Source organism: Lepidochelys kempii, chromosome 25, assembly GCF_965140285.1.
Source record: "Lepidochelys kempii isolate rLepKem1 chromosome 25, rLepKem1.hap1, whole genome shotgun sequence".
NCBI classification, from domain to species: domain Eukaryota; kingdom Metazoa; phylum Chordata; order Testudines; family Cheloniidae; genus Lepidochelys; species Lepidochelys kempii.
The window spans coordinates 6,355,619-6,379,347 of record NC_136404.1 but is presented as its reverse complement, the minus strand read 5'-3'; the positions used below and the strand labels follow the sequence as shown (position 1 = coordinate 6,379,347).

The 23,729-nt window shown below is 50.4% G+C and overlaps 1 protein-coding gene across 1 annotated transcript in view; it reads left to right on the top strand.

The window, feature by feature from the left end:
• Positions 1–496: 496 nt before the first annotated feature.
• Positions 497–23,729, top strand: part of TJP3 (tight junction protein 3) — a 59,891-nt gene continuing 36,658 nt past the window's right edge. The window contains exons 1-4 of the mRNA XM_073324097.2: positions 497–580; positions 20,337–20,393; positions 20,877–21,001; positions 21,734–21,836. Coding sequence (XP_073180198.1) covers positions 20,346–20,393; positions 20,877–21,001; positions 21,734–21,836 — 276 coding nt within the window. The 5' untranslated portion in view covers positions 497–580; positions 20,337–20,345. The remainder of the gene's footprint in view (positions 581–20,336; positions 20,394–20,876; positions 21,002–21,733; positions 21,837–23,729) is intronic.

The following is a 23,729-nucleotide window of genomic DNA, read 5'->3' as shown; positions in this document are numbered from 1 at the left end:
TTTTAGGGTTCCCCCAGGTATAAGGAGTATTTTCTGGCCTGCTCTCAGTCTTCCTGTATGTTTAATTGCCAGCATAATTGCCCAAGTCCTGTTTCCCAAAGGGTTAATTGCCCAAGTTCCAGTTCCCCAAAGTTACCTTTTTTTTCCGGTTTCAGAGTAACAGCCGTGTTAGTCTGTATTCGCAAAAAGAAAAGGAGGACTTGTGGCACCTTAGAGACTAACCAATTTATTAGAGCATAAGCTTTCGTGAGCTACAGCTGAGATGAGATGCATCTGAGGAAGTGAGCTGTAGCTCACGAAAGCTTATGCTCTAATAAATTGGTTAGTCTCTAAGGTGCCACAAGTCCTCCTTTTCTTTTTTTTCCACCCTCTGTTTGCCTTCCAGCGTGTGGCCCACAAAGGGTTAAGCGAGCCGCCCTGAAATGAAAGCGGCTGCTGCATATTTCAAGGAGGCTCTACCTGGGGAGTGGAGAGTTGTCTTCTTCCTGGTAGGGGAGCACCAGGGAGTCGTCTCTATGTGTGGCTGAATCCCAGTGACTTTCTCTGTTGCTGAGGAGCAAACACCTCCCACTCCCCAAAGGTGAGTGTTTAATACGGTGAAACTGTGGCTTTGATTTAACTGGGTTGTGGTGGAGGGAGAGGGAATCCCTCGATGCTAGCCCACAGCTGAAAAACAATGTACTTTTTGAGCTGGAAAAAGTACGGTCTGACCCATTTTGTCTGCACACCTCCCTGGAAGCCAGGAGAGGCAATAGAAGGGCCTTTCAGACCCTGCTGTAGTGTTTCCAAGGGACGGATGTGTCCAGAAGTACTTAAAGCTCCCCTGGAATGAGGGAGCAATGTTAAAAAATTCCTATTTACTTTTATAGGTGCTTCTTAAAGAATCAGCCTTCAAGTGCTAAACTGAGGGAGGGCAGCTCTAGAACTGAATTTTGCAGTTGGAACCCATCTCTAATGGCAATTTTGTAAAGGAAACTCACTGTTAGGGGGCTTATTCCTTCACCCGCTTACTTCCCTGGTCCTTCTCGCATGAACAGAGAGCAATGATACCCGAAGTCCAAAGGTGCAAACAATTCGATGTTTATTGGGGTGATCTTCCAGCAAGCATGATTCCCATTTCCTTCCTTAGTGTCCCCCTTCCCAGCTCTGACACCACAGAGCCTTACACCTGTGTCCCTGTTCCCATTTCCGCCCCTTAGCAAAACATAATTCCAATCCCCCCCCTTACTTCCTGATTGATTACAGACTATATAGTAAAACTTGAGTTCAGCTTAGCTATACCTTAACCAATCATTTTACTGAAATTTAACTAACCAATCTTAACATATTGTAACATGATTATTTAACCAATTATATCCCACCACCTTAATTAGTTTACACCCAGCAAAATTAATTATACAGCAGACAGAAACAATCACAGAACCAGACAGAGACCATGCCAATAAACAAATAGCAAAGTGGGAACTATAATGACAAAACAATACAGAAGTGAGTATTTCACATCCCAGCTATTGATAAGTGAGTTCTTGCCAGACAGGATGCTATCAAACTAAGTTTCCTTTTGCATTTTCTAGGCACTTCCCTTTCTCTGGAGGCGAAAGGCACTATCAGGACAGGATTGTATCCTAACAGCCCAATAGCACCTTATTTCAATATGACTAGTTTGGAACGTGAGGATGTGACCGGTCGCTTCCCAGCTTATGGCAGCCTCTGCTGTTTAGCCAAAGGCCTTAGCCTGAGAACAGGGCCTCAGACTGTCACAGTAAGAGAAGGCCCTTATACCAGCAGACAGTGATTTTGATTCTTTCTTTTATACCTCTAGAACTAGCTAAGTGATAAGAATACACCTAAATTCTTAGAGTATAGGCCTTTATAGACAGGCCTGAATATCTATATCCTAACACCTTTCACTCTTGTCAGCTCTACATGATTTGCTATGGCCAGTGACTTTAACACAGAGCTGAGCCTAGCGCCTGGAAACAGAAAGTTAAAATCAATTAAACTCCCCAGCATTTCATTTCAAATATGAGCTCTGAAGTGTTAGGCTAACTTCCCCAAAGCCTGACTGATTTCACTCATCTAAACTCCATCACACTGGTGTGTCTCAGGGGCCCTCCCCTGCACCCGGCAGCGAAGCAAACAGCTCTTTGCTGTAGCCACAAAGTAGCTTGCTTGGATGTAAACAGTCTCTCTGATGACCCTGAAGCATGTTGCTGAGCAGAGTGAGGCATAAGTAGGTGAACTGCAGACAACAAAGGCGCTTTGATGAAAAACAAGTTTTAAGAAATTCTAGGCAGCTTTATGTAGTTACTCTGGATTTATACAAGTGTAACTTAGAGCCAAATCTGCATATGTGACAGGATACACTCTCGGGGCCAAATCTACGCTGCAAATAAAACTAAGTCAGAGGGTCTGATTATACCACTGTTTCCATCTGTAGCACAGATGGGACCTGATCTGAATTTAAGCCCTGGGGAAAAGTCCTAAAAGCTTTTGTGTCCTTGCATGTTTGTTCAGCCACATCTCTGCTGGGCAGTAGGAAAGGAAAGGAAAAGACAAAACCGCTATTTGTAGTGCGCCCAGTGCGGTATATACAAACCAGGGGCCAAGCTCCCTGCCTCAGAGCTCCCAGCCTAAGACTGCAATCACATCATTCCTGTGGAGCCCTCCTGGATTGCTAGGGCCTGACTCAGAAACTGGTGGGAAAGGCATCTCTAATAAATTGGTTAGTCTCTAAGGTGCCACAAGTACTCCTTTTCTTTTTGCGAATACAGACTAACACGGCTGTTACTCTGAAACCTGGATTTTAAGAGACGCTCTTAGACCAGACCCTCCCTGCCTCTAGTTTCCCCACAACTGTGGTTGTTTACACGGTGAGCTGTCAGGGTCTGTGCTCAGTCGGTGCTTAAAGCACAATGACAAAATACTGGGCTGTTGCTGTCTCCTTCCTTCTGTAGTAGCCCTGTGCCATGGGCTGCAATGGGAGTCAGGCTCATAGGTGCTGGAACTAGGGCGGCCGGGGAAGGGGAGCTGCCCTGGCTTGAAGTGGTTCCATCACATACAGGGTTTACAGATTGGTTCAGTAGCTCTCAGCACCCTCACTGTACAAACTGTTCCAGCCCCCCAGCCAGGCTAGGGCTATGGTCAGTGTTTTCGAGATACTGCTTGATTTAGCAGGCTGAGAGTGTGGGGGTGGTTTCTGCAATGAAACCTGCCAAACCAGCTTCTCTGGCTGTTTGATTGGGTGTCTTCTCTCGCTCAGCATGGGCACACCCACCACAGCTAGGCTAGTGTTTAAGTGCCCCAAGGGTGGAGCAAAATTCCATCAAGGCAGAAGCAAACCCGTGCAGGCACTTGAATTGCTCCTGTAATCTTGCTCCTCAGAGTGCAAAAGTGGGGAGGATCAAGGGGAATTGCAGGGGAGGGGCTGCAGATCCTTTCCCAAGGGCCCTGGCAGAGCAGTGGGGGTGGGGAGGCCAAGGCTGGACTAGTGGAGGGGGCTGCAGGTCATTAGTAAGGGGTAGTGCTTTGAGGTAAACGTGCGCTTACTAGAGCTAGCAATCTGGCTGTCGCCTCTTCTGAATTCCCCCACTTGGACACTCCCATGTGCAGTGATAGTAGAGAGCCCTTTCCTGGGGACTGCATGTGTGTTCCCCTCTGGGCCTCCCTTCCTCAAAACCACTCGGTTTATCTTTGCACTAGGCCTCTCAGAACTCCCTGTGCTGGGCAGCCAATAAAGGAGAGAGCTGGGGCTAGGGGCAATAGAAACTGCTCCTCACCTTGGGCAATGTAGCAGGGTGGAGAATTCAGGACGGCTCTGATTGCCTCCCTGATGCCAGTAAAACTAGCCTGTTTTAACGCCCACTGTCCCGCCCTGCAGAGGAGTTTCGGGTCAAAGACTGCAGCCAGTTCAGACCTAGGCTAGGAGCCTGTTGATTGCATCTGCTTCAGCAGGTGTCTAAGCAGCTGGGCTCAGTCACTGAGCTATCTTTCCCTGTGCCACTCCCCACTGTGCTCTCTTTCTGGTTCCAAGAAAAGGAGGACTTGTGGCACCTTAGAGACTAACCAATTTATTTGTAGCTCACGAAAGCTCATGCTCAAATAAATTGGTTAGTCTCTAAGGTGCCACAAGTCCTCCTTTTCTTCCTGCGAATACAGACTAACACGGCTGTTGCCAGCACACAGTGCCAGAGGCGAGCAACAGCGGTGGCGGGGGGGGTTCGCTACCCAGTATGCTTCACCCAATAATCGCAACGGGGTGGAGAAGCAGAAAAGTTTATTTGAAGCTTCAAAAAGGTACAGGGAGATTAGAATCTCAAATCCTGTACACAGAGCAGAAAGGTTTCAGAGTAGCAGCCGTGTTAGTCTGTATTCGCAAAAAGAAAAGGAGGACTTGTGGCACCTTAGAGACTAACCAATTTATTTGAGCATGAGCTTTCGTGAGCTACAGCTCACTTCATCAGATGCATACTGTGGAAAGCAGAGCAGAAAGTTACACAGGCTTTTATACATCCTTTCTTCAGCATACTTACCAATAGCAAGCTGCCCTAAGTATCCATATAGCCGGCCAATCCAGTTCCCAGCTAGTTTCCTTGTTTTTTGTATCATTTGTTAAACTATACATAAAGCTGCTTTATTCAGCATTGTTCTTCCATATCTGCCCTGTTTGGCCTTGTTTAGTTTCAGGCAGTCTGACTCTGCAACATATTGTTGCAGATCCTCAGCATAACTGCTGTGTGCGCCTCCAGGCGGGGGGGGGGGCAAGGATACTTGGGCCTAGTGCGAGGGGGCTTCATCGACACTCGTGGTCTTCCATCCCCTCGAGTTACCTAGTAGTCATGCCCAGTGTCCCCAACACGGCTGTTACTCTGAAACCTTTCTGGTTCCAGTCCACCTCTAGCCACAGCCGGGGAGGGCCCAGCTCCCCATAAGGCAGGGGGATTCTGGGGAATTCCTGCAATCCTTCTGCAGAGGCGCCCATGGCCCAGCCTCGCAGGATTTGGCCCTGCCTACACCTTCCTTTTTGTTTTTAAACACAACGGTCTGCTTCTATGGCTCCTCTCTCTGATGGTCCAGTGCTTTACAAAGCCTCCCTGCCCCATTTTACAGGGGGGAGATACTTGTCCTCCATGTGGCTAACTTGCCCAAGGTTATGGGCAGAAAGGGAACTAGCGCAGGAGTCCTGACCCCCAGGCTCCTGCTCTAGCCACCAGACAATGCTGCTTTTGTGACTCCGCCTGTGAAAAGATGATTCTGTCTAGAGTGCAGCTGCCCCCTCCCTTAATTTGTCCCTCTCCTCTTTGCACACCTTGGCTTTCCGAGCAGTTGTGCCGCCCCCCTGAGAAGGCTTGTGGCTCTGTGATGGCGAGAGCTGCACCGCTGAGATTCTAGAGCTTTTAGTCCAAATGTTCTGGTGTGTGTTTCTTTTGAAGTTGGGCTTCTGTATAAATTGGTACCCAGACTGGCTGCTTCACTGTGCCTGTCTGCACCGCGCGTCTCTCCCAAGGTAGACGTGCCATCGCGCACACGGTGATCACCAGCGCAGCAGGGATCTTGCAGTATGGAAATAAAAGGTCTGCTGAAGAGTAGCAACCAAAACAAAAATGCCCCTTGCCGGTGTCCCTAAGAAATGTGGCCCCACAGAATATCAAACACTAGGGAATGTTCCCACTGACAAAAGCAGGGACAAAACTGGCTTTGTGGCTAATGTGTCGGACTGGGTGATCTGGGTTCTAGCTTTGGCTCTGCCATAAACATGTTGTGAAACTTGCTCTGTGCCTCAATTTCCCTGTCTGTAAAATGGGGAGAAAACAATGGCTTACTTCACAAAGATTTAATGAGACTTAAAGCCTTCATGTTTGTAAAGAGCTATGAGAGCTGTGGGATCGAATGCACTAACAACAGCGAGGCTACATCAGTGCCGGTCCTTATCCCTATTGTACAGATGGGAAAACAAGCACACAGAGAGAGAGAACAGTTTGACCCAGGTCATGCAGCGAGTCAGCAGCAGACATGAAAATAGAACCACGTCCTGTAGAAGGGAAAATAATACATTACAGTTGTTTGGGTGAAGAGATTCTGTAGGACTGTAAGTGGGGTCTGAAAAGAAAAGATGAGATCCCTCCCCAAAGAACATCTTGATGATGTATGGCTTACATATGGGTCTGTCACCTTAGTGGAATAGTCCTTAATTGTATGTATTCCAGCAACTGTGTTTTATATCTTGCATGCATCACCAATCTGGGGACAGAGCATTTAAGTGGCTGGAAATTGAAGCTAGACATATTCAGACTGGAAATAAGGCATAAACAGTTAGCAGCGATGGTGATTAACCATTGGTACAATTTACCAAGACTCGTGGTGGATTCTCCATTATTGAGAATGTTTAAATCAAGATTGGATATTTGTCTTGCTAGGAATTATTTTGGCGCAATTCTCTGGCCTGTGTTATACAGGAGATCAGACTAGATGATCACAATGGTCCCTTCTGGCCATGGATTCTATGAATCTATGAAAAGTCCTTGAAGCAAATAGGGCTTCATGTCTTGATGGCAGAGACTAGAATAGAAATGAAATACTTCTGTATAGGGCCTGGGAAGAAAATCCCCAGGGCTCCCTAGAAATGAAGTGTCTCTGAGGTCCTCCTCACTGCTCCATGTGGTGGTCAGATCATGAAAGTTGATAAGGACTGTGCAGCGCACGTGAGCTCAGAACAGATACCTGGACTCCAGATAATTGTTAAACTATCCATAATAGATACAGACAGGACTGACTCCTGTAGGAATAACTGGAGTCCTTTTTGGTAAAGAACTGGTGGTTCATGACCTGTTTGATCACGTTTCTCACCTTGGCACATCTCATCCATGGTCTTCTCCCAGGAACCTGCCTGTAGATTTTCATCCAGGCAATGAGAACCATCTTGTTGGTTTGTTTTTGTTTATAACTTTGTATTCATTTTTCAAATACAACAAATATACCAAAACACCAGATTCAACATAATACAAAAGTAAAGACAGTAGGATAAAAGCAGTGAAGTAAGATATCTTTCTTCAGAGTATACATTAATCATAGACCTCTTAAAGAGTCATTCCAAATTGTTTTGAATTTTTCAGGCATACCCCTTCTGTAGAATGCCAGTTGTTCATTAGCTGCAAGGTCAGCTGTATCACTGAGCCAGGCATCACTATTTGGTGGGGATTGACCATTTTTGCAGGATTAACTTTTTAGCAATCAAAGATGCACATTGGAACCATGCTGCCTTGTTACCAGGTAATCTCCAGCTATCCAGAATATATACAAGAATGAAACTTAAGTGGGAGGGCTCCAGTTTAGCATACAATATCAAATTGGTCCTTTGACCCACCTCATACCAGAAATTCTTTATACAGGGGCACTCCCAAAACATATGAGCTAATGTAACACCAAGGGAATTATATTTCCAACAGTGGTCAGTATTTATGAGACCCATTACCATTAGCCTATATGGGGACAACTATATTCAAAAAAGTGTGTCTTTTGGTGAATGAGCTGTAGTCTCAGGTCTATAGTTGCTTTTTAAACATTAGATAAAATTGTATTCCACTGGGCCAGAGATAGCTGTGTATCCAAATTTCAGTCCCAAATTTCAGTAGAAAGTTCGCAATCTTTGGCAGAGTTCTTTGGACCAGACAATAATAAAAGGATACTACTGGCTGAGAAAATCCAGGACATTTCCTTCAAAATAATAAACGTTCTGGAGCTCTCAATGCATCCAGTGCAAATACATGTAGAAGTCAATGCTTTAACTGAAGATATTTCCATGGTCCAGAGCAGGGCATGCCAAATTGTTGTTGAAGGTCTACAAGTGGTTTAAATTTATCCTTGTTAGTTAGCTGTGACACAGTCATAATTCCTGTGGCCATCCAGTCCCTCCACATTAAAGTTTTGCTGCTGATTTTAAGGATAGGATTGCTCCAGGGGACCACATCTACATGGAAAAATGGATGGAAGCAGAATTTTTTTAGCTAAATTTGACCAAGCTTGCCTCACAAATGCTATTGTGGGAGCTCTGGAGCCATCAAATCTATAATAATGTGATCCTACAATGCCTGAAAGTGGGAGAGAGTATACTAATTCTTGTTCAGTCTGAACCCAAGGTGGGGTCTGTGGGGTCATATCTAACAGCCACCAAGATGTCGGGCTTAACAAAAAGGAGATATGATAATTTTCCAAGTTGGGAAAATGAAATCCTCCCAGAGACAGGGGGAGCTGTAATTTGTTCAGAACCAGTCTAGGTTTCTTACCTGCACTCCTAAGGAACATTCTGAAAATATTATTGAATTTTTTTAAAATGAGTTTGAGGAATAGAAATAGGGAGCCCCCACAGGACATAACAAAATTCTGGGAAGGACATTCATTGTCGGTATATTAATTTTATCCAATAAACAAACTGAGGGTTAACACACTCTATCTCCCCAAATTGTCAGCCACTTGGGCATTAATTGGATCTGTATTTATCTTAGGAATGTCCTGAATAGTTTTGAGAATTGGTATTCTTAAATATTTCATATAAGATGATTGCCCTTGAAATTCCCAATTTGAGGAAAGGCCTTTGTGGGCATATTTGTTAATGCCTAAGATTTCTGATTTTCCCCCAATTAATTTGATATCCTGAGGAATCCAGATTTATTAATAGTGGTTAGAAGGTTAGTGATGGTAACCTCAGGCTTAGACACAAATACAAGAGCATCATCCACAGAGCATAATTTTGTGCTCTTTTCGGACCACCTTGATCCCGTGAATATATTAACTAGCTCGGATGGCAATGGCTAAAGGTTTTAGAGCTAAATCAAACAGAGGAGGAAGGGGGTAGCCATGCCTCGTATCATTCTGTAATGGAAATGGGGTAGAAATAATACCATTGGTAACTACCCTAGAAATTGGGATAGAATATAAAAGATTCATCCAAGCAATACATGGGTCACCAAATCCAAATTTTGCTAACACAGGAAAAAGACAGTCCCAGACTATGCAGTCAAAGGCCTTTACAGTGTGTAAAGAAATGACACCTAAGGGCAATAATATCAATCAGTTGATGCAAATTATCTGAGCCTTGTCTATTATAAAGTAAACCTACCTGATTTATGTGTATAATATGGGATTGGACAAAGTTCTCTCATACAGCAAGAACTTCAGCTAAAATTTTAGCATTACAATTGATTAAAGAAATTGGCCTGTAATTACTATATAGTTCAAGGTCTTTCCCAGGTTAGGAATAACAGAAATTACAGCTCCTTTAAGAGTAGGTGGGAGGGTTAGCTCATCCTGGGCCTCACTGAACATATTCAATAATCTAGGTGTTAAAATTTCAGATAACATTTTGTAAAATTCAGTTGGGAACCCATCTGCACCAGGAATCTTTCCACCCTTTATTTCTGTTATAGCCTGAGTCAGTTCTGTGATTTCTAGAGAAGCATCTAAAAGTTCCTTTTGAGAGTCCGAGATCTGTGGCAGAGACAACCTAGATAACTTTCTAGTGGACTATCTTCCCTCATCAGCTACATAAAACTGTTGAAATTCTTTGAATATCTGACTGTGTTGTATATAACTTATTGTTGCTATTTGTCATGGTAGCAATCTTCTTTCTGTTCGCTTTTTGCTTAAGTCTATATGCCAACAGCTTGCCAAATTCCCAGCAGTTTTGCTTTAAACAGATTACAGCAAACTTAGCTTTTTGGGACAGATGTTTGTGATTTCATGTCTTAGATTAGGGGTGGGCAAGCTTTTTGCCCTAAGGGCCACATCTGGGTGTGGAAATTATATGGCGGGCCATGAAAGCTCATGAAATTGGGGTTGGGGTGTGGGAGGGGGTGTGGGCTCTGGCTGGGGGTGCGGGCTCTGGGGTGGGGCCAGAAATGAGTTCAGGGTATGGGAGGGGGCTCTGGGCTGGAGCAGGAGATTGGGGCACCGGGGGGCTCTGGCTGGGGGTGCAGGCTCTGGGGATGAGGAGTTTTGGGGTGTAGGAGGGTGCTCTGGGCTGGGATCAAGGGGTTCAGAGGATGGGAGGGGGATCAGGACTGGGGCAGGGGCATGGGGAGAGGCTCAGGGGTGTAGGCTCCAGTCGGCGCTTACCTCAAGCAGCTCCCGGAAGCAGCAGTTACTCTGGTGAGCTGTTGGCAGGACTTGGGCCATGACATCCACCCTGGGGGCCCGTAGGCATGGATGCAAGATCTGCGATCCTTCACAGGGTGTTAGGGATGAACTTCCCCAAGGGGTAGGGGTGTCTTGCACCTTCCTCTGAAGCATCCGGTTCTGACCCCTGTCAGAGACAGGACGCTAGACAAGCAGGGGAATTGGCCATGTCTAAGAGACGGAGTTTAGGGTAATTCTACACAGCAGCGTGAGCCCAGACTCAAGCCAAACCCACCTTGTGTCCACACTGCAAATGCCCTAACCTAGGGCTCGGAGCCAGGCTCCCAGGAACCTGCAGGGCTGGAGGGCCCAAGCCTGTGTTGCGCTGGGTCCTAGGGTCTGGGCCCTATTGCTTTCCTGCGTGCACGTGGCCCTGGCTTGACTCAGGTCCCAGAAGTCCTCTAGATGTACCCCAGAGTTCCCGGCAGCAGACAAGCAGCGCTGCCGGCAGCCAGTGCAGCGGCCACATGCGCCATTGCTGCCTGGCCGAGATGCTCCCTGTTCCTGTCCTCTTGCAGGGCAGGCACCAGCATGCAGCACGCCCAGCCCTGGAGCCACACTGCGCCACTTCACACTTGGAGCCTACATTTTATGTCAAACTTCACAACAGACAAAAATAAATAAAAAATCAACCAACCCAAACCCCTTCATTGAACAACCCAGTTACAAATGAAGAATGGCAGAGTTTCACTGTGACAGTTTGACGGCCCTTCTCCTCAGAACAGGTGCACAGGGGCATTTTCCGGCCTAGAGCTGGAGAGCCCGGCTCTCACATTAGACGGCTGTTCAGTATAAGCCTTCTCAACCTGCCGTCGGTCTACGGAGACGGCCCCCAAAGGAGGCATTATATGGTTTGAGTCCTAATGCGCCTCATGGGTGCCTGAGTCCATCCGTAGCATCGGCACAGTTAGGAAACAGGGTGGGCAGTAGAGTTTTCCCCCAGGCACCATGCCCACTCCTGCTCTAGGACAAACTCTTTGGCCCGAGGGCCACATCTGGGAATAGAGATTGTATGGCGGGCCATGAATGCTCACAAAATTGGGGCTGGGGTGTGGGAGGGGGTGAGGGCTCTAGGGTGGGGCCAGAAATGAGGAGTTCAAGGTGTGGGAGGGGGCTCCGGGCTGGGGAGTAGAGTGTGTGGGGCGGGGGGTGAAGGCTCTGGCTGGGGGTACAGATTCTGGGGTGGGGCTGGTGTCACGGAGTCACAGAGCGATGCTCTGGAACTACTCCATACGAAGCTAGGCAGGACACTGGGGGAGCCTCCTCTCTGTGAGCAGACTGTCTCCAGGGCAAGAAGCTCACACCTTACACAGCTTCGACCTTCCTGGGTCTGACCTCAGAGCACTCAGCATCCCCTTCTCACACCGTGCGCTTCCCACAGTGAGTCCGCCCAGGCGGGGTCCTGGGGAAGCCAGAGGGCCCTGCACCCCAATTCCGCAGTCAGACGTGACTCTCAGCTAGCCAGGAGAGCAGAAGGTTTATTAGACGACAGGAACACAGTCTAAAACAGAGCTTGTAGGTATGGAAAAAAGGACCCCTCAGTCAGGTCCATCTTGGGGCCAAGGAGACCAGAGCCCCACCTGGGCCTCCCTCCATTTCCCCAGCCAGCTCAAAACTGAAACTCTCTGGCCACTCCTCTGGCCTTTGTCTCTTTCCTGGGCCAGGAGGTCACCTGATCTCTTTGTTTTCGAACACCTTCAGTTGGCATCTTTGCAGAGGAAGGTCATCAGTTGCCCGGAGACAGAGTGTTGGCCATTCTCTGTGCAGACGCCATCACACTGGCCCTCGAGGGCTCTGCAACAATCACACCCTTATCCCACCACCTAGATACTTAAGAAATGCCTAGGGGAAACTGAGGCACCCACACAGTATTCAGAGAGAACATTAAGAACTTTCCCACTTCGTTACAGCTGGGGATGAGGAGTTTGAGGTGTAAGAGGGTGCTCTTGGCTGGGACTGAGGGAGGGTGGGAGTTTGAGGTTCAGAGGGTGGGAGGGGGATCAGGGATGGGGAAGAGAGTTGGGGTGCGGAAAGGGATGCAGGCTCTGGCTGGGGGTGCAGGCTCTGGGGTGGGGTTGGGGATGAGGGATTTGGGGTGCTAGAGGATGCTCCGGGCTGGGATCAAGGGGTTCAGAGGGTGGCAGTAGGATCAGGGCAGGGGGTTGGGGCATGGGGAGAGGCTCAGGGGTGCAGGCTCCAGCCAGCTCTTAACTGAAGCGGCTTCCGGAAGCAATGGCATGTCCCTTTCCCGGCTCCTATGCAGAGGCACAGCCAGGCAGCTCTCCATGCTGCCCCATCTGCAGGCACCGCCCCTGCAGCTCCCCTTGGCTGCGGTTCCCGGCCAATGGGAGCTGTAGGGGCGGCGCTTGGGGCGGGGGCAGCGTGTAGAGCAGAGTTCCCTGGCTGCCCCTACATGTAGGAGCCAGAGGAGGGGCATGCTGCTGCTTCTGGGAGCCGCGTGGAGCGGCCCCCAACCCTGCTCCCCAGCTGGAGCGCAGGAGTGGGGCAAGCCCCAGACCCCATTCCCCAGCAGGAGCTCAAGGGCCGTCTTAAAATGGCTGGCGGGCTGGGTCCGGCCCACGGACCGTAGTTTGCCCGCCCCTGGGCTAGAGTGTCAACACTGGTAGGTGGTGGGAGTGCTAGAACTTTGGAATACGTTTCCTTTGACTTGGGCCTGTGCACCACAGTATGGCTGCCAGAGCACTTGGTTTGACCACAGATGAGACCATCCCTAGCCTAGGATTAAAATGCGGTGTAGACAGTCAAGACCAGGGTTCCCTGACACAGGTGAGCTGACCCAAGTCCCACTGCCCCTGGGCTTACATTGCTGTGTAGACATGCAATGAACTCCCCCTGGAGCTAATGACCATCACAAACCTCCCCACCTTCTGCACCGAGTGTGTGTGTGTGTGTGTGTGGGCGTGTGCGTATAGGCGCCGACTCAGTGGGTACTCTGGGGCTGGAGCACCCACAAGGAAAAATTGGTGGGTCCTCTGCACCCACCGGCAGCTCCCCGCCCCAGCTCACCGCTGCCTCTGCCTCCTCCCCTGAACGCGCTGCCGCGTCCTGCTTCTCCCCACTCCTTCCCAGCACTTGTGCCGCGAAACAGTTGTTTCGCGGCGCAAGCGCTGGGAGAGAGGAGGAGGAATAGGGCAGGCTCCGGGAAGTGGCGGGACCGGGGTGGGGTTTTGGGGAGGGGTCAAATAGGGACAGTGAGGGGACGGAGTCGGGGTAGGGGGGGCGCGAGCACCCACCGACGCCAACAAAAATTGGCGCCTGTGTGTGTGTGATTACCAAAAAAAAATCCACAACAAAACACTCCGCTGCACACACTTCTGCCCCTGCGGAGAGGAGGAGAGAACAAACGCATGACAGATGTTAATCACCGTGCTTAATGCATGGCTGGAAGGTGCCCAGATCCTGTGGTGATGAGGGTGGTATAAGAACCTAAATAGAAGAGAACATGTTAGGCCCGTTCCCTTTTCACTCTGGGCTGACCTTGGGGCTGTTTGCAATCCTGTGCTCATACCAGGATTCTCCTATTGCCTTTTCCAAATGTAAACATCTGTTGCAAAGCAAAGAGCAGACTTACTGCGAACAGAGGCAAAAGCCCGAATCCCTGCGCTGCTCTTTGCGTGCAGCAAACAAGGCGCTGAGTGTAGGCTGTCAAACAATGCTGCACATGAGAGAGAGGAATCCTGCAGGTGTCCTGCAGCACTCAGCCTGACACAGAAAATCACAACCAGCTCCATTCCTTATGGCCTGCTAAAGCCAGAGATAAAGGAACATCGTGGGAGGCTACAGGAGAGGTGAGCTAATCTAGTCGCTCCCAGACTGCAGCCTGCAGAGAGATCCCATGGAACCGGCTTCTCCACGTTTCCAGCTGTTAAAATGCATCAACAAACTTTCCAAATTGCTGTCATTTGCCCCAGGGAAGTGAGGCCGAATGCTCATGAATGGCAAGACAGATGGCTCGTGATCATGAATAGGAGGAGAGGTGTCCACCAGCCAAGGTGTGGTCCATGCTATGAAATGTGTGAGGATGCAGCGTGGGCTGACCCCTCCTCGCCAGAAGGATACTAATGCTTTGTGCTTGTATAGCTCCTTTCAGCGGGGACGTCACAGTAGCTTACCCATGTTAATGAGCATTAATTTGATGCCAGCTATGCCTCTGGGGGATACTGCAGTACTATGTATAGCATAAGGATTAGGGGTCCCATTTTACAAATGGGGAAACTGAGGTGACTTGCCCAAAGCAATGCGAAGTCAGTGGCTGGAGAAGCAACCCTGGAGTCCTGACTCTGGGTCTGCTTATGGAGTGAAAGCTGGGCACAGGCTCATCCACCGAGCTAGCCCCAGTAACAAAGTAGGAAGGCTTCAGAGCGGGCTAGTGAGCTCAATACAGAGCCAGAGCCCATGCCTGGCTTAGGGTGACCAGATGTCCCGATTTTATAGGGACAGTCCCGATATTTGAGGATTTTTCTTATATAGAAGCCTATTACCCCCAACCCGAGTCCCGATTTTTCACGCTTCCGGTCTGGTCACCCTGCCTGGCTTGTAATGCCTGCTCTGGTGCCCAGGCTGCGCTGTCTTCACTGCTCCTGGAGTTAGCTGGGGCCAAGCCAGCTGCAGTAGGTGAGCCCAGGCCAGCTTTCGCTGTGCAGACGGACCCTCTGGCTTTACCACGAGCTCCCATTACCTCTCAGAACCCAGGAGTCCTGGTGCCATTAAATCTCATCTAGTGCAAATCCGTTTATGGTGACTGGGAACCATTCTCTTGTGGATGCATCATTAGTGGGATGGCGGGGTGGCAAAAACACTCTTTGCTCGGCATTCTCCTTCCTCCCAAGAGCGCAGAGAGGCTCCCTGCCTGGGGCAGCTGGAATCTGTGTCCGGCGCCCTTACCTGCATGCTGCATTCCCTGTTTCCTGCCTGCACCTAACCTGCAGCTCTCTAGCCAAAGCCAGCTCTGTTCCCCTGGCCCAGCTGCCGGGAAATCCTGGCCTGGAGCCTTGTACCAGATGAGAACGAAGTCCAGGCAGGAGACTGGCTGGGACCACAGGTCAGCTGGTCACCTGAGCGCACGTCAGCCTGGTCTCTTGGAATAGGTGTGTCCCGCACCTGGCTGTGTCAGCAGGAGGCGGGCCGTGGAACAGGGGAGGAGCCGGAGCAGCAGGTGTAAGCCCCCATCTCCCTGGGAGAAGGAAGAACTGATTGTAAAGTGCCCGAACCTTGCAGCTGACCACAGAATCTCTCGGCCTCTGCACACCTGCTCCGCATAGATCGTCTCCCTTGCTGCTTGGAGCTCCTGGAACCTTTCGTCCCCAGGGCCAGCCCTGCCCATGGGAGCAGCCAGCAGCCTGGGGCTTTGTGGAATATGGCTGTAAGATTTCAGGCAAGTCTCTTTTTCCAGCAGGTGTGTGCGTGTCCAGCGAAACAGCTCCTGGGCCAGTAGCTTTGCAAGTGCTGTGTGTGGTGACAGCCGTCGTGGGGCAGGGGAACAATCTGAAGGGAGAAACAGGGTTTATCTTGCTCCAGTTCCGCAGCAGCCTGTTCAAAGGACAGCAATTCCAGGCGAAGAAAACAATCTTATCCAAGCGGGGGTGGGGAGGGGAGAGGGTTGGGAACTCCCCAAAGGGCAGCGCCGCAGGGTTCCGTTCTCCACTCTTGGCTCTGCACAGCGCTGAGCGCTGTCAGCCGCTCTGCCCGTGTGCAGAATGTTGTGCTGGTGATGGACCCACCCTGGCTCCTGTGGAGAACAGGTACGAGGCAGGCAGCAATCGTGAAAGTGTCCCCTTACGCACTGCCCCCAGCCCTGACCTAGAGGGGCCCCTCCAGTGGGGAGACCAGCCTCGCGGCCCATTCTGCCCCGGGCGCCCGGGCCGAGCGTGACCGCCGGGCATCGGGTGTGATGGCTTCCGTGATGGGCTTGCTCCTCCGTGAGGACTGGCTTTGTGCATGGATTGAGACCTGCCAAACGCATTTCGCATAGGGCCTCCAACAGCCAATGGCAGCAGCTTTTGCTCACTCCCAGCCTGGCTGAGATCTGCACCAGCAACCTAGTTCAAGAGGGAAGGAGATGCAAACATCAGGATGATTCTGAGGAAAGTCTGCTCACAGCCCATCCTGCTCCCGTTAAAGCCAATGGCAAAACCCCCTTTGACCTGGACTGGCTCTGTGCACGGTGCAGACATGCTCTGCATGTGGTTGCACCATCCTATCGCTTCTCATGCTGTAGAATCATAGAATTGGTTGGAAGGGACCTCAGGAGGTATCTAGTCCAACCCCCTGCTCAAAGCAGGACCAATCCCCAATTTTTCCCCCACATCCCTAAATGACCCCCTCAAGGGTTGAACTCACAACCCTGGGTTTAGCAGGCCAATGCTCAAACCACTGAGCTCTCCCTCCCCTCCAGTAACCTGCAAACATTAATTTTTTCAGGCATATCCAGATTTGGGTGGTGGTGTATTTTGCTTTCTTGTCACGTTGTGTTTACTACTTTGCTACGCCAGCTGTTCTGAGAAATCCTGTGCTGGGGGGATGCTCTGTCTGCTGAACCTAGGGATTCCACCTGATGCGTAATTTCCCCTGCAGACGGAAGGTTTGGCTAGAAAGGGGCCTGAATCAGAGCTCCCTCAAACTTTCGGGGTATTTTAAATATGGATCTGAAGTTTGCGGCTTGCTCCCTTCTCTAATTGTATCCTGCAGTGCAGCAACTGCAGGGCCTGGTCTGTTCACTATTGACTGTATCAGCTCTGCAGAAGGAAGCAAGATGATCCAGGTTTGATCAGTCTCTGCAGCTTGTGGATTTCAAACCCTCTCTCCAATTCCTGGAGTCTTTTTGTCCACCTGTCCTTTTTGCTTACACCACCTTTTGGCTGTTTCCTTCTTTAGGCATCTGGATGTCTTTCCTGCTCGGGATTCCTCCTCTTGGGTTGTGGAATGCCTCTTGTCCTGCTAACAGATACACTTTCAGCTGAGGGAATGATCAGCCCGGCTGATCTGCTTGGGTTGGGGGGTTGTTTGTGAGCGGTTTTCTCAACACTGATAAGAGCTTTTGGGCCTGAGCCTCCACACTTACTCTGGTTCGGTGTTGGTGTAATTCCACTGACGCAGTCCTGGGGCTAGGGTTGCCAATTTTGGTTGGATGTATTCCTGGAGCTTTCATCACATGACAATCTCTTTAATTAAAAATTACTCTTTCATTCCTGGAGACTCCCAGCCAGTCCTGGAGGGTTGGCAACCTTGCGTAGGGCAGAGTCAGGGCCGTGGTGGTCACTGAAAAGTGACCAGTCCTAGGTGATGCGGCTGGTGCTGGAGGTTCATTCTCTGGATGCCGGCTGTTGGTTTTTTCACTGAGGGGACAAAGGTGCTGGGAGGGTGGTGCCTGATGTTCAAAACCAGCTGCTGAGGAGGAGCAGAGACTGGGAGATCTCGAGACTTCACCCTTTTCCGGGGCTGGCTGTTAATGCTCAAAATCGTGGGGTGGGTGGCGGCTGGAGCTGGCACAATGGGAGAGCATTTTCCATGCACCTCTGCCAATTTTCTGGGGTCCAGCCTCCCTGCAGACAGTCCTACCCTCGGCGGGGGTATGGTCTGGGTTACTTGATCAATCGCGGATCCTTTCCCACCTCTCGTACACCAGGCTGTCCATCAAGATCTGAACTGCTCGGTGTTTGGTTACCGTAGTTTTGAGACTGCAGGTGCCTAATAACAACCTTGCAGCATGGGCCTGCTCATTCAGAATGCACCGTCTGCTCCATACTTGAAACCAGGCTGAGAACATGCAGGCTTCTGCTTTTACCTTTCTTGGACCACAGACCTCACGCTGCTTAATTGTGCATCAGTGCGCTGGGGAGCAGGGGCTAGGGTATGGGACTGGAGTTCTGTTCCTGGCTTTGTCACTCCATGTGCTCTGGGATTAGTCACGTCTGTGCTCTGTACCTCAGTTTCCCCATCGGTAAATGGGTGATATTATTATTGAACTCTATTATTGGAAACTGCTGTATAAGCACTTACTGTATGTTGTTAACCTATAATTTACCGTTTATTAAATGCTGTACCAGTGCTCATTGTATGTTGTCCTTTGATAGACCGACATGCAGTAGGAACTGTCATCTGTCCTTGCATATTGGCTGACCTGTAGATAAACCCGATTCCCCTCCCTAGTTTGAATAGATACTTTAAAGTCACGGGCCCGTGTGTAACCTGGTGGACTGTATCTGGTGCAGTCTGACCCCTGGGCAGGCCAAGGAGGAGGTCTGCGATAACCCAATTGGTGAGGCTTCTAACATGCAGCTTTTCTAAACTCTGTGGGTTACAATAACTGCAAGCGCAGCATTTGTGGGTCTTTGACTCCTAATCACTCTCTCCCTGGAAGGCAGGAGTTTCATTTTGGCTAAAAGCCCCTCTGCTTCCCACATGGACGTGGACTGCAGACAATTGCACTTGAATCCCCAGAGGAAAGGCCGGTGAGGTGATTCACATGCCGCCCGCCTGATCCATCTGGGGCTCTGCTGCTGCTGTGTCCACTTGAGCTGGGTTCCAAATTGGGGCCGTTGCGGGGCTACTGATGCTTCTCCAGCGTCTGGCAGCCGACTGACTCGGAACAAGCTCCTGTCTGCGTTCTGGCCAAGGCCTGAGTTCTCCAGCTCCCCGGGGCAGGCCGTGGAGGTGGTCAGTGTGTGCCCTGCTCTCCGCACCATGCCAGCCTCACTTGCCTCCTCCAGGGACTCCGCTTACTGGGTTGGTGTGTTTAAGACCCTCTGTGGGAACACAAAGAGGAGGAGTGAGCAGAGATAGCAAGGAGGGGGCACCCGCTGTGTGCTCTGCTAGCTAGTCGCACAGCTTAATTCTCAAGTGCCCATGTGAATTGTTTAGCAATAAGTAACCATGCAGGCTTCTGCTCTTACCTGTTCTTGGATCACTGGCCTCCTCACGCTGCTTAATTCCATGCCAGAGCATGGGGCAAGGGTCTGGGGCTAAGTTCTGTGCCTGGCTCTGTCACTCCATGTGCTCTGGGGTTAGTCACGTCTCTGTTTGCATTTCAGCTTCCCCAGCTGTGAATGGTGCTATTAGTATTCGTAGGATTGAGCTCTGTGAATGGAAAAAGTGATATTTGCACTTATTGTTGTCTTTTGATAGACAAACATCCAGTAGGAACTGTCAGAGGCTGATTTGTTCCTCTGACAAAGATAAACTTGGTCCTTCTTCCTAGTTTGAATAGATTCGTTCAAGTCAGGGACCATGTGTGAGGTAACTGACTATCACATCCGATGAAGTGAGCTGTAGCTCACGAAAGCTCATGCTCAAATAAATGGGTTCGTCTCTAAGGTGCCACAAGTCCTCCTTTTCTTTTGACTGTCTCTTGTGCAGTTACTGGCTCTGGGAAGGCAATGTTGATTTTCACAATAAGTAGACGCAGTCCTGGTGGAATTTGCTGGTCTCTTCCCTCCTCCAACTTTCTTTCTCCGCTCCCACTGTTCCCTTCTGGTGGAGAATTCAGGATTAGACCCTGCAAATCTGGGACTGTCTCAGCAGGTGTAATCCAGAACACAGACTAAACTGGGCCCTTTTAAACAGAACCATTATGGGTATCAGGTTCCAGAAATTAATGAAGAAGCTTTCTCCCTAAATGCTCGAAAAACATCAATAAACCTCCCTAATCCCCTGTTGATGTAGACTGGTATAATCCCTGTTTCAGTTTGGGGAAACTGAGGCACGGGTTAATTAAGTGATTTACAGTGCTTCTGTCCCTTGCTATAACACTGCCTCCCTGGCTTCATCTGATCTCATTGCGTTCAGATGAGCCTGCTGTTGACCTCTGTATGCTGAGAGTTGCCGTCTGTTTGTAGCACACTTAGCTTCACTGGCCTGGACACACCCTTAATAGGAGATGCTCTCTCTGCAGCTGAAGGGGCAAGTCTTTTATTTAAACGCTGGGTTTAGGGGGGAGGGGGACATGGGAGCCCTAGCCATGGCCAGTTACCTCCTTAGGAAAAAGGCAGCTTGTTTCTTTGCAGCTAAAAGTGATTTCTAGTAGGCCCAGATCTCTGGGGGTCTAGAGAAGTGACAGGAGCAAATTGGCCACCCCTCCCCCGTCTCTGGAGACTGGGGCAACAATCTGATTTTGTTAATTGACCGTCCTGTTTTCCCCGGGCTCCCAGGTTACAGCCATGGAGGAGATGGTCATCTGGGAGCAGCACACTGTGTCGCTGAGCAAGGTGAGCCGGCCCCACCCCTTTGCTTGTTCACTGCGCTGTCTCCCTCGGGAGGGTGGGCGTCGGGGCTTTCATCGTGGGCGGTGACACTGCGGATCAGCCAAGCCCCCTGACTGGAGCCCTCTGCCTTCCGATGTGACTGGGCTCCTAGCAGCTGGGCTCCTAGCAGCGTGAGCTGCTTCCCCATGGGGCCCTGCTGACGCCAGCCTGGCAGCGCAAGCCAGCTGGGGTGACCCGAGAAGTGCCTGGCCAGTGCCAAGCAGCCCCCCAGCAGCGTGAGCTTCCTTGTGGTACTGAGCTAGTAGCTGAATCTGGCCGTAGGAGCCCCTTCATGGCAGCGATGCAACTGGCCTGCCAAGGAAGTGGCTTACAGCAGGGCTTAGCAGCCACTCAGAAATGCCTGCCCACCCACCGTGCCCTCCCCCTTCCATCTGCAGCCGGCATCCTCTGTGCAGAGCCTGACCTTGTATGTATCTGTCGCACTAGGACCCTCGAAGGGGCTTTGGCATCGCCATCTCAGGAGGCAGGGACCGTCCCAGCGGCTTGGCTGGGGACCCCTCTATCGTTGTCTCAGATGTGGTACCCGGTGGACCAGCAGCTGGCAGGCTCCAGTGAGTGGCTGTTGGAGCCAGAAGGATTCACTGAGGAAAGCGTTGTGAGCAAAGAGGATCCAAACTTCCCCAGGTTCTGGGGTATCTTGGATTCGGGTCCCTCTCTACTCATGAGAGGAAGCAACACTTCAAACACTTGCTGATCTGCAGCTAGGAGTTGCTATCGTCTTCTCTGTTTTGCAGATGGGGAAACTGAGGCACAGAGAGGGGCATGATTGGCTGAAGGTCAGCAAGGGAGTCAGTTAGAACCCGGGAGGTCCTGGCTCCAGTCATATGCTCAGAACATGCCTCGTGGGGGTTGGGAGGCAGGTCTGCTGGGGTCACTAGTGTGGGAGGAAGGGGAGAGTAGCAGCTGCTGGGAAAGTCCCTGCTACGCTAGCTCCCTGAGGGGATCTGCCTTTCTAGCTGCTGGCTCCTGCCTTGGTGTCAGGAGGCAGACTGGGGGGTGGAGTTGGGGAAAGAAGAGGCCAGTGGGGGTGCAGATTGGAGGACATGGGGATTTTGGACCTGGGAGGGTCTCCTGCCCTTTCTGGGGTGGGACCTGCCTTTTCAGAACTGCAAATGAACATGCTCCCCATCAGCAGACTGTCCGGGGGTGAAAAGTGGGTTAGACTGTCACTGCAGAGGCATTTGCCTGGGCTGAGGGGCTGCTCCTAGCCACTCGAGAGCCTTATCGCACTCTCCCCTGTGCCCTGGCAAGGGATCTGCCTGACTTGAGTCTTTCCTTTCCAGGACGAGAGATCACATTGTGATGGTGAACGGCCTTTCCATGGAGAACGTGTCCTCCTCCTTTGCCATCCAGACGCTCAAAACCTGTGGCAAGTTAGCTAACATTGTAAGCATCCTGCCTGGGAGGGGCTGACTTGGCTTGGGTGGGAGGAGAGGTAACAAGGGTCCAGCGTAAAGCCTTGATGTGGGGCAAGTTTTCCCACCTGGATGTTCCACTTGTCTGTCCTTGGATTAAACGCAGCCCTCATGGAACTGGCTGCAACTCCCTTGCGCAGTTAATTCCAGTGAGAATGTGTGTTGTGTCCCTAGCTTGAGTCCTATTCTCACACTCCGTCCTTAACTGGACTGTGATGATGCTACTAACTCCAGTTTTCTGGCCCATCAGAGGGTATAAGCTAAAGCCTTAGTTAGTGGATCCTGGGAACTACAGGCCAGTCAGCCTCACCTCAGTCCCCGGAAAAATCATGGAGCAGGTCCTCAAAGAATCAATCCTGAAGCACTTAGAGGAGAGGAAAGTGATCAGGAACAGTTAGCATGGATTCACCAAGGGAAGGTCATGCCTGACTAATCTAATCGCCTTCTATGATGAGATTACTGGTTCTGTGGATGAAGGGAAAGCAGTGGATGTATTGTTTCTTGACTTTAGCAAAGCTTTTGACACGGTCTCCCACAGTATTCTTGTCAGCAAGTTAAAGAAGTGCGGGCTGGATGAATGCACTATAAGGTGGGTAGAAAGTTGGCTAGATTGTCGGGCTCAACGGGTAGTGATCAATGGCTCCATGTCTAGTTGGCAGCCGGGTCAAGTGGAGTGCCCCGGGGTCGGTCCTGGGGCTGGTTTTGTTCAATATCATCATAAATGATCTGGAGGATGGTGTGGATTGCACTCTCAGCAAATTTGCGGATGATACTAAACTGGGAGGAGTGGTAGATACGCTGGAGGGCAGGGATAGGATACAGAGGGACCTAGACAAATTGGAGGATTGGGCCAAAAGAAATCTGATGAGGTTCAATAAGGATAAGTGCAGGGTCCTGCACTTAGGACGGAAGAACCCACTGCACAGCTACAGACTAGGGACCGAATGGCTAGGCAGCAGTTCTGCGGAAAAGGACCTAGGGGTGACAGTGGACGAGAAGCTAGATATGAGTCAGCAGTGTGCCCTTGTTGCCAAGAAGGCCAATGGCATTTTGGGATGTAGAAGTAGGGGCATAGCGAGCAGATCGAGGGACGTGATCGTCCCCATCTATTCGACATTGGTGAGGCCTCATCTGGAGTACTGTGTCCAGTTTTGGGCCCCACACTACAAGAAGGATGTGGATAAATTGGAGAGAGTCCAGCGAAGGGCAACAAAAATGATTAGGAGTCTGGAACACATGACTAATGAGGAGAGGCTGAGGGAACCGGGATTGTTTAGTCTGCAGAAGAGAAGAATGAGGAGGGATTTGATAGCTGCTTTCAACTACCTGAGAGGTGGTTCCAGAGAGGATGGTTCTAGACTATTCTCAGTGGTAGAAGAGGACAGGACAAGGAGTAATGGTCTCAAGTTGCAGTGGGGGAGGTTTAGGTTGGATATTAGGAAAAACTTTTTCACTAGGAGGGTGGTGAAACACTGGAATGCGTTCCCTAGGGAGGTGGTAGAATCTCCTTCCTTAGAAGTTTTTAAGGTCAGGCTTGACAAAGCCCTGGCTGGGATGATTTAATTGGGGATTGGTCCTGCTTTGAGCAGGGGGTTGGACTAGATGACCTCCTGAGGTCCCTTCCAACCCTGATATTCTATGATTCTAGTGCAGACTAATGCTCGAGTTCATACAACTTGTCAGCTGCTAACACCACCGCTCTGCAGTGTGGATGCAGGCTTGCTCCACTTGAGAGCCGCTGGTCCTCCTGTGCCTTCCCACAATTCCCCCCATGGGCCCAGAGAAACAAACAAGTTCTTCAATAATTAACTGAGAGTGAATTCAAAGAGCTGGCCAGTGAAGCAGTTACTGAAGTGCAAAGAAC